We start from the raw sequence: 12519 nt of genomic DNA on the forward strand, positions 1-12519 counted from the left end.
ATATATATATATATATATATATATATAGATATAGATAGATAGATAGACAGATACTTTTTTGGTTCAGTCTTATTCTTATTTCATCCTTCTTTAGCTGCATTTTGTCCATCTTTACGTTCTGAGTTCAAATTCCACTGTGGTCCATTTTGCCTTTCACCCTTTCAGGGTTGAAAAAAGTACTAGTTCATCACTGGGGTCAAAGTAATCGATTTACTCCTCCTCTTGAAATTGCTGGCCTTGTGCCACAATTTGAAATCGATATTAGCTTTCTTTTTCTTTTTATAATATTTCTTAACCCTTTTGTTACCATATTTCTGTTGAGATGCTCTATGTTTCTTCCAATTAATTTTGAGTATAACAAAGAATTTAGTAAAATAACTTGGTTATCATTAAACTAGTGTTAGGAACATAAATTTTGACTAAGGTTTTGTGAAAGATGTTTATTAAGAACTTTTAAAAATGAAACATTTGTACCTCAGAGCCAGAGGCGGTTTCAGCCGGGTTGGTATCAAAGGGGTTAAGCAGAATCTCCTTGACTGGTTAAGTTGATATAGCTTATATCCATTCTGAATTACTGCTGATTAATGTATACATAAAAAGTATGGGGGACGAGAAAACCAGAAATATTGTCTGAAATCTGTACAAATTAATTTTATTAGAGGCACCCACAAACTCAAGTGTTAGTTTTAAAGGGGTCAGCATATTACTCCACCCATAAAGAGACTGCTTCTTTTCAAAACTAATTCAGATCTATTTAGATATTAACTGCTGAAGGCACATGATTTAGTGGTTAGAGTTATTCAGCTCATGATGGTAAGGTCTTGAGTTTGATTCCTGGAGGTGCATTGTGTCCTTGAGCAAGACACTTTATTTCATGTTGCTCTCGTCCACTCAGCTGGCAAAAATGAGTTGTATCTGTAATTCAAATGGCCAGCTCTGTCAAATTGTGTCACACTGAATCTCCCGGAGAACTACATAAAGAATACATGTTTGTGGAGTGTTCAGTGACTTGCATGTTAATTTCACAAGCTGGCTGTTCCATTGATTGGATCAACTGGAATTCTCATTGTCATAAGCAATCGAGTGCTACTTGCTGATATTACAGAATTGCACATTTCGTCACACAAACCTATGATCAATATAAAGGTTTCTTTATTATTATTTCATAGTTTATATGGATGTTAGATTGTTAGCATATTGCACAAGATGTTTTGCAGTATTTGTTTCAGCTCTGCAAAGTTGACCTCAATAAGATGTTCAGATCAACTTTGTCTTTCATCCTCCTGTGACCAATAAGATAAAGTACCAGTCATTTACTGGGACTGTTCTCTACCTTCAAACTTCTGGCCAAGCTAGAAAGCCTTATATTTATAAATTTATAGTCATAAAACTTTTGATATTAAGGTGCTGTGCTACTGGTCTTGTGGCAGTGACTTCAGACCTTATTACAATAAACCACTGTATTGTGCCCTTGCACAAAGCATATAAATTTGCCAATTTGACTCTGTATTTTCTAAGTATAATTTGGTAGAAATAAAATTCCAATTTCCTTCAAATCAGATCCTTTCATCTTAAAAACATAAAAGCTCCTAACAGACAACAAACTCATTGACATACAAAAAGATTGGATGTTACAGCTTGAACACCTTTCATCATAGGTTTGTTTAATCATGACTGACCAGAGATTAAAAGATATCAACAACTCTTCTTGTTCCAGTTTACATGGCAAAACATATTCTGCTCCTATTTCTTAACTATGGTTAGCAGTAGCAGTGGGTATCTAGAAGTAAAAATATATTTTTAGTTTAAAATGTATATATAAAAAAAAAAAAAATTACCCCTCTAATGTTAGCATGAGAAAAAAATTCTGTGGAACTAAAAAAAGTGCTTTTACATATATTGAAGCTATTCACTTGTATGTTAGTCACAAAGTCTGTGATTAAATTAATGATTCTGTGCAGAAATGGAATTTTACATAAGGTTACATAAATTGTCTTTCAGTTTTTGAACTGATTAGAATTCAGCCAGGTTTTACAAAATATATAAATAAATATAACCATTTTTTTTTTTTTTTTACTCCAAGTTTGTTGTGGGGTATTGGAAAGACATGGTTGCCAGTAAGTTCTTGACAGCAGGCTTTACTGGGCAAAACCATATCTGCTGAATGTAGATTAACTCTGTAGAATTTATGACACTTGATGGAAAAACTTTCAAGCTCTAAAACATATTGACTCATAATTGATCGTTTGCAACTATAAATACAATGTAAAAAAAGAAAAAAGAAAAGAAAAATGACAACCAAAAACAAGAAGTAGATTTATAATAACTTTCCAGCGTCACCCACTCTTCAAATGATAAATATTACTGCTTGCATCATTCTCATAAATTCCTACACCATCGCTGTTTCAGCATCGCTGTTGTTGACAATATCGGCTCCATTATGTACATCCTCACCATTCTCATCATCATAACTAACACTACCCATCAACATCTCCATTATTATTGTTGTCATTGTTATCATCATCATTATCATCACCATCGTCATCATCATCATCATCATCATCTTCATTATCATCACCATCGTCATCATCTTCATCATCATTATCATCACTATCGTCATCATCTTCATCATCATCATCATCTGTTTCTTTATTATCATCACTACTTCAACTACCTTCATCATTCTGCATCATCATTGTTATCTTTACACTCTCCTATCATGAATTGTACTACCATTAAACTACTACTATTCATATCATCATCATCATTGTCATCTCTACCATCATCACCACCTCATCACAGAACCTGCTATTATCTTCTTTACTATCACATAAACACTAGCATTATGTTCTTCGTCATTATCCTCATATGTCACATTTATCATCAGAATTCCATTTAGACATCCTGGCATCCATTCTCTGTGTTTCTTCTCGTCTCACTTTTTGTTTTTGTGTCTTGTTCTTTTGTCTTATATCATCACCTAAATTGAAATATTGTAATCAAAATTCTCATGAAAAGGCAATTTTTTAAAAAAGTATTTAATTTTGTTTCCAAGAGGTCAACTCTACATAAGTTGTTCACATTTGTTTAAGTTCATATTTGTTGCAAGAATTTCATGATATTTCTTTTTGTCATTTCATGTGACTCTGTGTTTGTATAATACATTGGTCAACCTTTTGCTGTCAAATGTTTTGTCTTAATTCTTAGTCAGAATATATATTCATTCTTTAAACAAAAACTCATTAATATAAACTATAATTTTTTAGTGCTATGTCTTTGGTTATGTAATAAAACTGTTTGCCTATCTTACTGTTTGTCTAATATATTCTGTACCTTTCTGAAAAATGCAAGACAGCTCAACAGCTTAATTTAGTAAAATGTCTTATAATAGCCAATAATGTTAATTTTAGCTACAAACAACTTCACACACCATTTTGTGGTGTTTTCTTTGAGGAGTAGATATTTGTTTCAATCTGTATTTTTAATTTTTTTTTTTTCATATATTCTGTATATATTATATTATGAGGTGGGTGCTGAAAAGTTCCTGGCTTTAAGGGTATCATGAAAGGCCTGGTTAGAGGCTCAACCTTCCAAGTTCTTTTACTGGGCTTAGAAATCTGAAGGACTACTGCAACAAGCATGTGTATTTGAGAGAGGAATATCTTGAATAAAATCATAATTAACTGCTCCTCCTGTATTTTCTTTTAGCCAAAGCCAGGAACTTTTCAGCACCCCCCTCATATATTGGTATTCCATCATTTGTGTGGTGGAGCAGACATCTGACCATAAGCACATATGTCTTGACCATCATCAGCAGTTTAAACTGGATTTTCATGGATTCACAGCTAGAGTTTTTCAGACACATGACCCCTTTAACAGTTACTGCTACCATAGGAGAGGGAGTCATTTCATCATAACCTTAGACAACCTGAAGATATACACTTACTTCTAAAGTAGGTTATACCTATGGTTCATAGTTTGATTCATTTCATTTCACAAAACTGGTTTATTCCTATTCCTTAAAATACTCCATGTAGTTATAGCTGTAAAGAAGTAAGATACGCATGATTTTTTTAAAGCTTCAAGTACTTCTTTGCCTATTAGAGGACCCATCTAGCTTATCCTACTACCATTTGATTATTGCAGATTACCGATTTAATGTATTGTCAGTGGCAAATCATATTTTAAGCTACTCAGTGAAACAGTAGACTGACTCAGTATATAAATTTTTATAGTGGTTGCTTATATATTTTAATTTTTCCCCTGCTGAATCAGTCTGAGAATTTATTAATTCTGCATTTCCATTTTTATTATCTGTTTAATTAACTTTTTTTTAATTTATTTTTATCCAGACGTGGTCTCTTAGCGCTCTATGTGACTAACTTGGTGAGTAAAACGTCCATCTATTCATTATTAAGGAATAATGAAAAGTTATTTTTGAGATTTACAAAAGATTAAATTTCTAATTATTGTCTGAAATAAAAGAATAAAAAAAAAAGTAAATGTCCATTTAACTTTGACCTAGCATCCATTTGTTAAAAATTATTGTGAAATAGCATGTAAGAAGATAACTTGTTATTGTTGCTATTGTTGATGAGTAATTTTCCACTACAAAATTGGTTTTTCATATTATCTGATTAAACTAGTCTCTTCAAAACTTGAAGCTCCATTTGCATTTAAATAATTCTATAATTGCAAGGTGACAAAACAGTTGCTAATTCTGATGCATTCCTGCTGCTCATAACAATAAAGCCATACCCTGGTCTCTTCTGCAAGCATGCTTGCACCAGCTACCCTTGAAAACATCATTTCTCAAACTTTTCAAGTGGATTGCTCAGAAAATATTCTTGTTTCTCCTTCCCCCTTTATACATGCCTAGAGTTTGTACAAAGAAGGATTTAATGTGAGCACTATTATTTCATGAAAAACCTTTAAGCTATAGACTGTCTCAGATCCAAACTAATGAGTCCTAAAACACAGTCATCACTGTTGCTTCTAAATAAAGAAGTTGTAAGTGTAAAGATGAATACTGTGTGGTGAGCAATTCAAATAATCTAATTCAGTTCAACTATAGGAGATAAATGCAAACCTTTCCTTACGGTCAAGAAACTGTGATGAAAATCTTTTACTTGTTTCTGTCATTGTCTGCGGTCATGCTGGGATACTGTCTTTAAGGGTTTCAATCGAACAAATTGCCTACAGCACTTATATGTGCACACTTTTGTGGAGGCATGTGGCTCAGCTGGTTAGAACATCAGGCTAATAATCTTGAGGTTGTGAGTTCAGTCCCTGGACGAGGCCGTGTGTTGTATTCTTGAGCAAGAGCCTTTATTTCACATCACTCTTGTTCACTCAGATTTAGAAATGAGTTGCGATGTCACTGGTGCCAAGCTGTATCAGCCTTGGATAACATCAGTGACATGGAGAGGGGAAACCAGTATGTATGGATGACAGCTGGTCTTCCACAAGAAAACCTTGCCCAGACTTGTGCCTCTAAGGATAATTTTCTAGGTGCAATCCTATGGTCATATATGACTGATGGGGGGGGATCTTTTTTTTTACTTATTATATTGGTCTCTTTTGCTGAACTGCTAAGTTAAAAGGATATGGAGAAACAAGCGCAAAGGCACACTACACATAGTTAAATATATACTTATACACATGTGCACACAAAAAACACACACACACACACGCATACAAATCCACTAACAAGGCTTTGGTCAGCCTGGGGATATAGTTGAAGACACTTACCAAAGGTGCCATACAGTGAGATTGCACTTGGGACCATGTAGTTAGGAAGCAAACTTCTTACTACACTTCCATATATACAAACACACACACACACATATGTGTGTGTGTGTGTATGTATATATATATATATATATATATATATATATATGTCTGTGTGAGTTAGAGGTTAAGTAATCATCCAAGGGATATTAATAGATATAATTGATTGTTTTCAGGATGATGATTGTCAATTATTTATCCTCTTCATTTTCTTACTTGCCTTATGTATATAGCTTATTGTGCAGCTCTGAAAGTATCCAAAAGAAGTTTCCTTATTTTCCATATTTTTACAGGAGCTTTTACATATTCTACATGCATCTAGCATTGCAGGGCATTCTCTTCACCAATTATTGGCTGAGTTCAAAATAGAATTTGGGACTTTCCAATAGCAATGATGCTACCAAGGAATGTCCAAGTTCTTTTAACCTGTAGTGTGACAAGTTTAATTTCTCTCTCCAGTTATTCTATGCAGCCATCAAGTCAAACTGAGATCTGCTGTAAACACATCAGCCATGCAGTATCTATTATGCTTTACTATTTGCTGGTGATTTGTTTTTCATTTTCTGCTTTGGTCTTTCTCTTTCATGCCTCAGCCATATATATTCATGATAAAGCAGTAAAATATTCTCTGCTTTTTTTCTGCAGATCACAAATCCCAGCTCGGCTATCCTTTGTAAGTTGAATGCCAGCTTGGTAGGATATCATCGATTTAGCCACAAACCCCCAGCACCCTGCATCTGCTGGAAAAACTGATCCCTGTTGTTCTCATTCCTTATACAATTCATTAAACCCTTCATATATTTGGCACTTCTTTCATGTACCTCCACCCATGTTGCTCTCCTGAGGCACCATTAACTAAAGAAGCAGAACATTTTCTCAAATCAGACCATGCGATAAGGTTAAGTTTGTTGTTCCAATATTGCAAATCTTCCGAATCCACCTGTAACTATCAAACTTTTGTACAATAAAAATGAAGATAACAAAAAACTGTGTATTTGTGTATGTATGTCTGTGTGTATTTGTGTCTCTCTGTATAGTTGTTTTATAGTGTGTTTGTGTACATATATATTTGTATTTGTATTCATTTTAAATGTACATATATTATCACATAAAGATATATGCATGCAAAAGGGTGAGAGATTGTGCATATAAGCTCAGATATGCAAACTGCAAACATAGAAATTCAAAAAAAAAAAGAAGCTTTTTCAGCATAAACCTCTTTTCTCCAAGTAAATATTTTCCTCTGTTTACCTTCGTTTTTGCTGTAAGAATTTATTTTCTTTTCTTCAGGTAATGAATCATATCACATTGAAAAGTTGGATGTTTTGTTCCAGATTGATTTATTTATGTCAAAATTTTTTTTTATTTTGCTTTCAGCACTTTTGTACTTCTTTTATTATCGTAGATATTATTCCATATTTTGGTATATTTCCATTGTTATCACACACATGCACGCACGCATACACACACACACATGCACACGCACACACACACACATAAAATACATATATATAATTAAATATGTATACATATGTGTGTGAGAGTATGTATATATTATATCTATGTATATAAAAGTGACTAGGGGTACTAGTTAGCACCAGCAGTGGTGGATCTACCATAAAACTAATGAAGCTTAAAACTTAAGCTGTTTCTGCTGGTGTGGAGTAGCATAAAAAATAAAAGTACAAATGACTCGCAGATAATTCGCTTTACATGAATTACTTTGGAAACTTCAGCCCTGCCCCTCCCATTGTCAAACATGTCTACTACGACATCAGCATGGTAGAATTCTTATCTTCACACCATTATTTAATGCCTCCTAATTTTGGACTTACAATCTGTTCAGTAGCAAAGCAGTTTTTCTTCTTTAAAAATTGTTTGAATATCACCTTGTACAAAATGAACAATTCTTCATTTATGACTATATATTAAGTTGTGGACCCTTATCTTGATCGATCTCTGTCTCGCTGTGGTTAATGAAAATATTACCCCAATTTTATTTCACAGAGGTCTAGGCCCCAAGAGGAATAACAATGTCTTCAAGAAAGTACTTGAGTGAATACCAGAAACACTAACTCAAGGAAAAGCAATCTAACGAAATTTCTAAATGTCAAAAACTATCAAACTATTTTACAACGTCAAGTAAAAGTTTGTCATCACCTGCAACTGAAATAAGCCATGCAAGCACTAGTGAAGTCAATGATAGTGCGCAAACCATGACTGCTCTGTTTACCAATAATCAACCTACTGTTGACACTTTTGGTGATGATCAAGGTAGTCAAAAACTTCGAGAAAAGAGAGAGCAGAAACAGAAAACAGAAAGCAAATTTAGTGATTTCAAAGAATACAATGACCTGGCAAACTGGCCCGTAGAAATTGGTAAGGATTTCATACAAAACTGTTTAATGCAAGACATCAATTTTTTTCAAAATAAAAAAAGAGATAATGCATATACTGAATCCAACAAGATTTACAAACAGCAAAATCAAAGTTTCTCAAACAAGTATTTTGAAAAAAGATTGAAAAATTCTCAGACTGTGATGAGATCCAGGTTAGTTTACTCAAAGAGCAAACTCTTTTCTAAATGGCCAATATCACTTACAATGGGTGGGTTTTCTGTTTGGATGAATATACTCAGAACTCTGGAAAATCATGACAGCATGGAACATAACAGCGATGATGAACTGGCTAACACAAAAGTCAAACAAAAACACTGCAAATCAGCAACTTGAGGAACAGTTGAGAAAACATATGCAGTACTGTTTTGAAGTACTAAAAAGAGTTGTAGCAGATATAAGGTATTTAAGTGAAAGAGGTTTAGCATTTAGAGATCATGAGGAAAAGTGGGGCTCTCTAAACAATGGAAATTTCATGGGAGCCATTCAGCTTATTGTGGAGTTTGACCCATTTTTACATGAACATTTAGAGAAATGTAAAAATGAAAAAGTAAATATTACTTACCTATCCAAATCTGTGTATGAAGAATTGATACATTGATATATAGATGTTTCACTGCCATGTAGCATGGCTGTTCATACACATGTGTCATACAGTCTGCCTTTTACTCTGAGCAAAAGGCCCTTTGTCACCAGCAGAGGTAAGAGCTCTCTGAACCAGGCTATTCTTATTCTAGCAGCTACACTTTCAGCGCACCCTCCCCCTCTACTGACTTGGTCACCTAGGTAACGGAAGCTATCAACTACTTCTAGTTTTTCTCCCTGGAATGTGGCAAAAGTTGTTTTCTGCACATTCACAGTGTTTATTGCTCCTGAACATCTACCACATACAAAAACTATCTTCCTAGTTAACCTCCCTTTGATATTGCTGCACCTCTTATGTGTCCATAGTTTACACTGGGTACATCTTATAAAGTTTCTACCTACGACTTTTCGACAGATCGAGCAGGGCCATCTACCTGAAGGGGTTTGTGGTTCGTCTGCGTTCCTACTTATTAGGACCTTGGTTTTAGCTAGATTGACTCAAAGGCCCTTCGAGTCTAATGTATCAACCCCAGTACTTATTTTTTAAAGCCTGGTTCTCATTCTATCAGTCTCTTTTGCTGAACTGCTAGGTTATGAGGACATAAACACACCAGCACCAGTTGTCAAGCGGTGGTGGGGAGAGACAAACACAAATACACACACACACACACACACACACACACACACACACACAAACACAAACACAAACACATATATATATATATATATATATATATACGACAAGCTTCTTTCAGTTTCCATCTACCAAATTCACTCACAAGGCCTTGATTAGCCTGGGACTATAGTAGAAAACACTTGCCCAAGGTACCATACAGATGGACTGAACCTGGAACCATGTGGTTGGGAAGCAAGTTTCTTGCCACACAACCATGCCTGAACCTATGATAAATTCCGGGACTTTAAATTAGATCATGTGATTCATCAGGAGCTGAACTGTGAGTTTGCAGCAAACGCAGCCATCTCAAGAAAGTGACTGCTTTTCATCTAATGTTTAAGCTCTATTGTTGATACTGCAGCCATTTCACTCATAAACTTCAATATTTAAATATCATATTATGTCTTAACAATATACCATAGAATTAGCATTATGAATAGAGAGTGTGAACGTTGTTGTTGATATTACAAACATTTTTATTGAATTATAAAGTTAGAGATAAAATATTGCTGCCTGACAGCCTAAGATGTAATATTTGTGTACTGTAGCTTTCTATTTTAAGTGGTTCCAATATTACTATACTTCAGGTGATTGGTTTTAAGTAGTTATTGTTTTATTATTGTTATTGTATTTTATTTTATTTTATTTTTTAAATCTCAAAGCTGCAACTTATTCCATCCAATATACCAATATTTTCATATTCCCATGCTGGCTATTTGAATTGTTCCATTTATATCAAAAATAAAACCTTACATCAGGCACCAAACAGAGGTGCAACTATTTCTATTTTGCTGCTGGTGATCATAACTTATATGTAGAGAATGCCTGCAGCTATAAATATCAACATTTTAGATGAAATTAACTCAAGATGTATGAGAAAATTTCAGCCATATTTGATTTATTCAAATTTTCCTTTAACTTTAGTGTCCTTATGCAACTGACAGCTAGCATAGTTATTTTCTGCCTGCTATACATATAGGCATTCCCTTATATTAGGGGAAACATTGTGTTCCTGAAAAATTTTAGTGTAATGTGGGTGGGCAGGTGTGGATATGTGGTAAGAAGTTTGTTACCCAACCACATGGTTTTTGGTTCAGTCCAACTGTGTGATACCTTAAGCTTGAGCAAGTGTCTTCTTCTGTAACCTTGGAGCAACTGAAAAATCTTGTAAGTGAATTTAATAGACGAAAACTGAAAGAAGCCCGTTGTGTGTGTGTGTGTGTGTTACTATCTCCTTATCATGACATCTTGTGATAGTTGTGCGTATTACTTTCATGTAGTTGGTATCCATCATTTCCAATCTGCTGTAAAAACAAGTTTGGTTATGGGGGAAAGGTTACATTTCTTGGAAACAGGTGTCAGTTTATGACAGGAAATCTGCCTCCTCAAATTCTGTCCAGCCCGTGGAAGCATTGAAAAATTAACATTAAAACAATGGTGATGATGATGATGACAGGAATTCCATAATGTAAAACCTATTTTCTTATTGATTCACTGTTACAAGAATGTTGGTTAGATGGTATATTTTACATTCCAGAATTCCACAATTTGGCAAAATTTTCAAGAATGCAACACATTCACAATGAGGGGTATTTCTGCATATATATATATATATGTACATTATTTACATTTGCCAGATATTTATCCTCATCTTGTTTGTTGTTAACACGTTTCAGCTGATATACCCTCCAGCCTTCTTCAGGTGTCTTGGGGGAAATTTCGAACTTGGATTCTCATTCCTAAGGCATTTTTCAATGTTATTATTATTATTATTCAGGTCATTGCTTGGAATTGAACTCGGAATCTTGGGATTAGTAGCCCGCGCTCTTAACCACTATGCCATTTCCCCAAAACACCTGATGAAGGCTGGAGGGTATATCAGCCGAAACGTTGTGTTAACAACAAGCAAGATGAGGACAAATATCCATGAAATATAAATAATGTACATAATTCCTCATCTCTTAAATATAGAACTATATATATATATATATATTATGGTTATTGATCAAAACTGCGGAAGATTCAGTTGCATGTATTTTGCTTCCTCTAATTGCTTCAGGAAGCTGTGTAGTCATCGACACAGCCCTCCCTCACTTGAACCAAGGAGAACATCCTCAGTGTGACAGGAAGAGGGAAGAGAGGGCCACACTAGCACTGGAGCTGGCACTTTATTTATTGAACCTGAACGCCATAAGAATGAAAAGTAAAGTTGGTTCCATCAAGAAAGTTGGAATAAAAATATCAATACGTTCTATCTAAAAATTCAAGAACTCTGCCAATCAGCCAGCTTATCTGTGTGTGTATGTGTGTGTGTGTGTATACACACATATAATGTAATACTTTTATACACACACACTCATACATACATATAGGTACACATCTCTCTCTACACACACACACACACACACACACATTTATGTGTGTGTATATTTGCATGTGTGTGTGTGAGCATGTGTTTACTTGGGTCTGTGTAACTTAAGATCAGCTACCACCTCTATTCCATGACTCACAAACCAATTACTGGTCACTAAATCCCATCGAGATCCCATCCTTCTGGTTTATCTCATGAAAAGAAGCATAAGCCCAACTCATCCCTAAAAAGACAGGATGGATGGTCGCATCTGGGTTTCTTTTGATCATGCTTCAGCTTGGTCAAGGATTGACTGGTCTGAACATCAACAACATGACTAAGCATTAACAAATGCACCCTTCCATTAAAAAAAGAAATAGTCATAGAGGTATACAAGAAGCTTTTATGATTGGTTAAAGAGGCAATATTGATGCAAAATTGATGTGGTTCATTAGGCTGCATTTGAAATATATAGATTCTAAAACCAATACAAAGACAGTATTACTCTTTAACTTGTTTTAGTCATTTGACTGCGGCCATGCTGGAGCACCGCCTTTAGTCGAGCAAATCGACCCCAGGACTTATTCTTTGGAAGCCTAGTACTTATTCTATCGTTCTCTTTGGCCGAACCGCTAAGTTACGGGGACGTAAACACACCAGCACCGGTTGTCAAGCAGTGATGGGAGGACAAACACAGACACAAAGACACACACACACACACA

At 34.8% G+C, this 12519-nt stretch overlaps 1 protein-coding gene across 1 annotated transcript in view; it reads left to right on the forward strand.

The window, feature by feature from the left end:
• LOC106869501 (transmembrane protein 135) overlaps positions 1 to 12519 on the forward strand; it is a 674585-nt gene that overhangs the window by 132719 nt on the left and 529347 nt on the right. The window contains exon 4 of the mRNA XM_052968741.1: positions 4353 to 4386. Within this exon, the coding sequence (XP_052824701.1) occupies positions 4353 to 4386 (34 nt within the window). The remainder of the gene's footprint in view (positions 1 to 4352; positions 4387 to 12519) is intronic.

Source organism: Octopus bimaculoides, chromosome 1 (genome assembly GCF_001194135.2).
Source record: "Octopus bimaculoides isolate UCB-OBI-ISO-001 chromosome 1, ASM119413v2, whole genome shotgun sequence".
Taxonomy (NCBI): domain Eukaryota; kingdom Metazoa; phylum Mollusca; class Cephalopoda; order Octopoda; family Octopodidae; genus Octopus; species Octopus bimaculoides.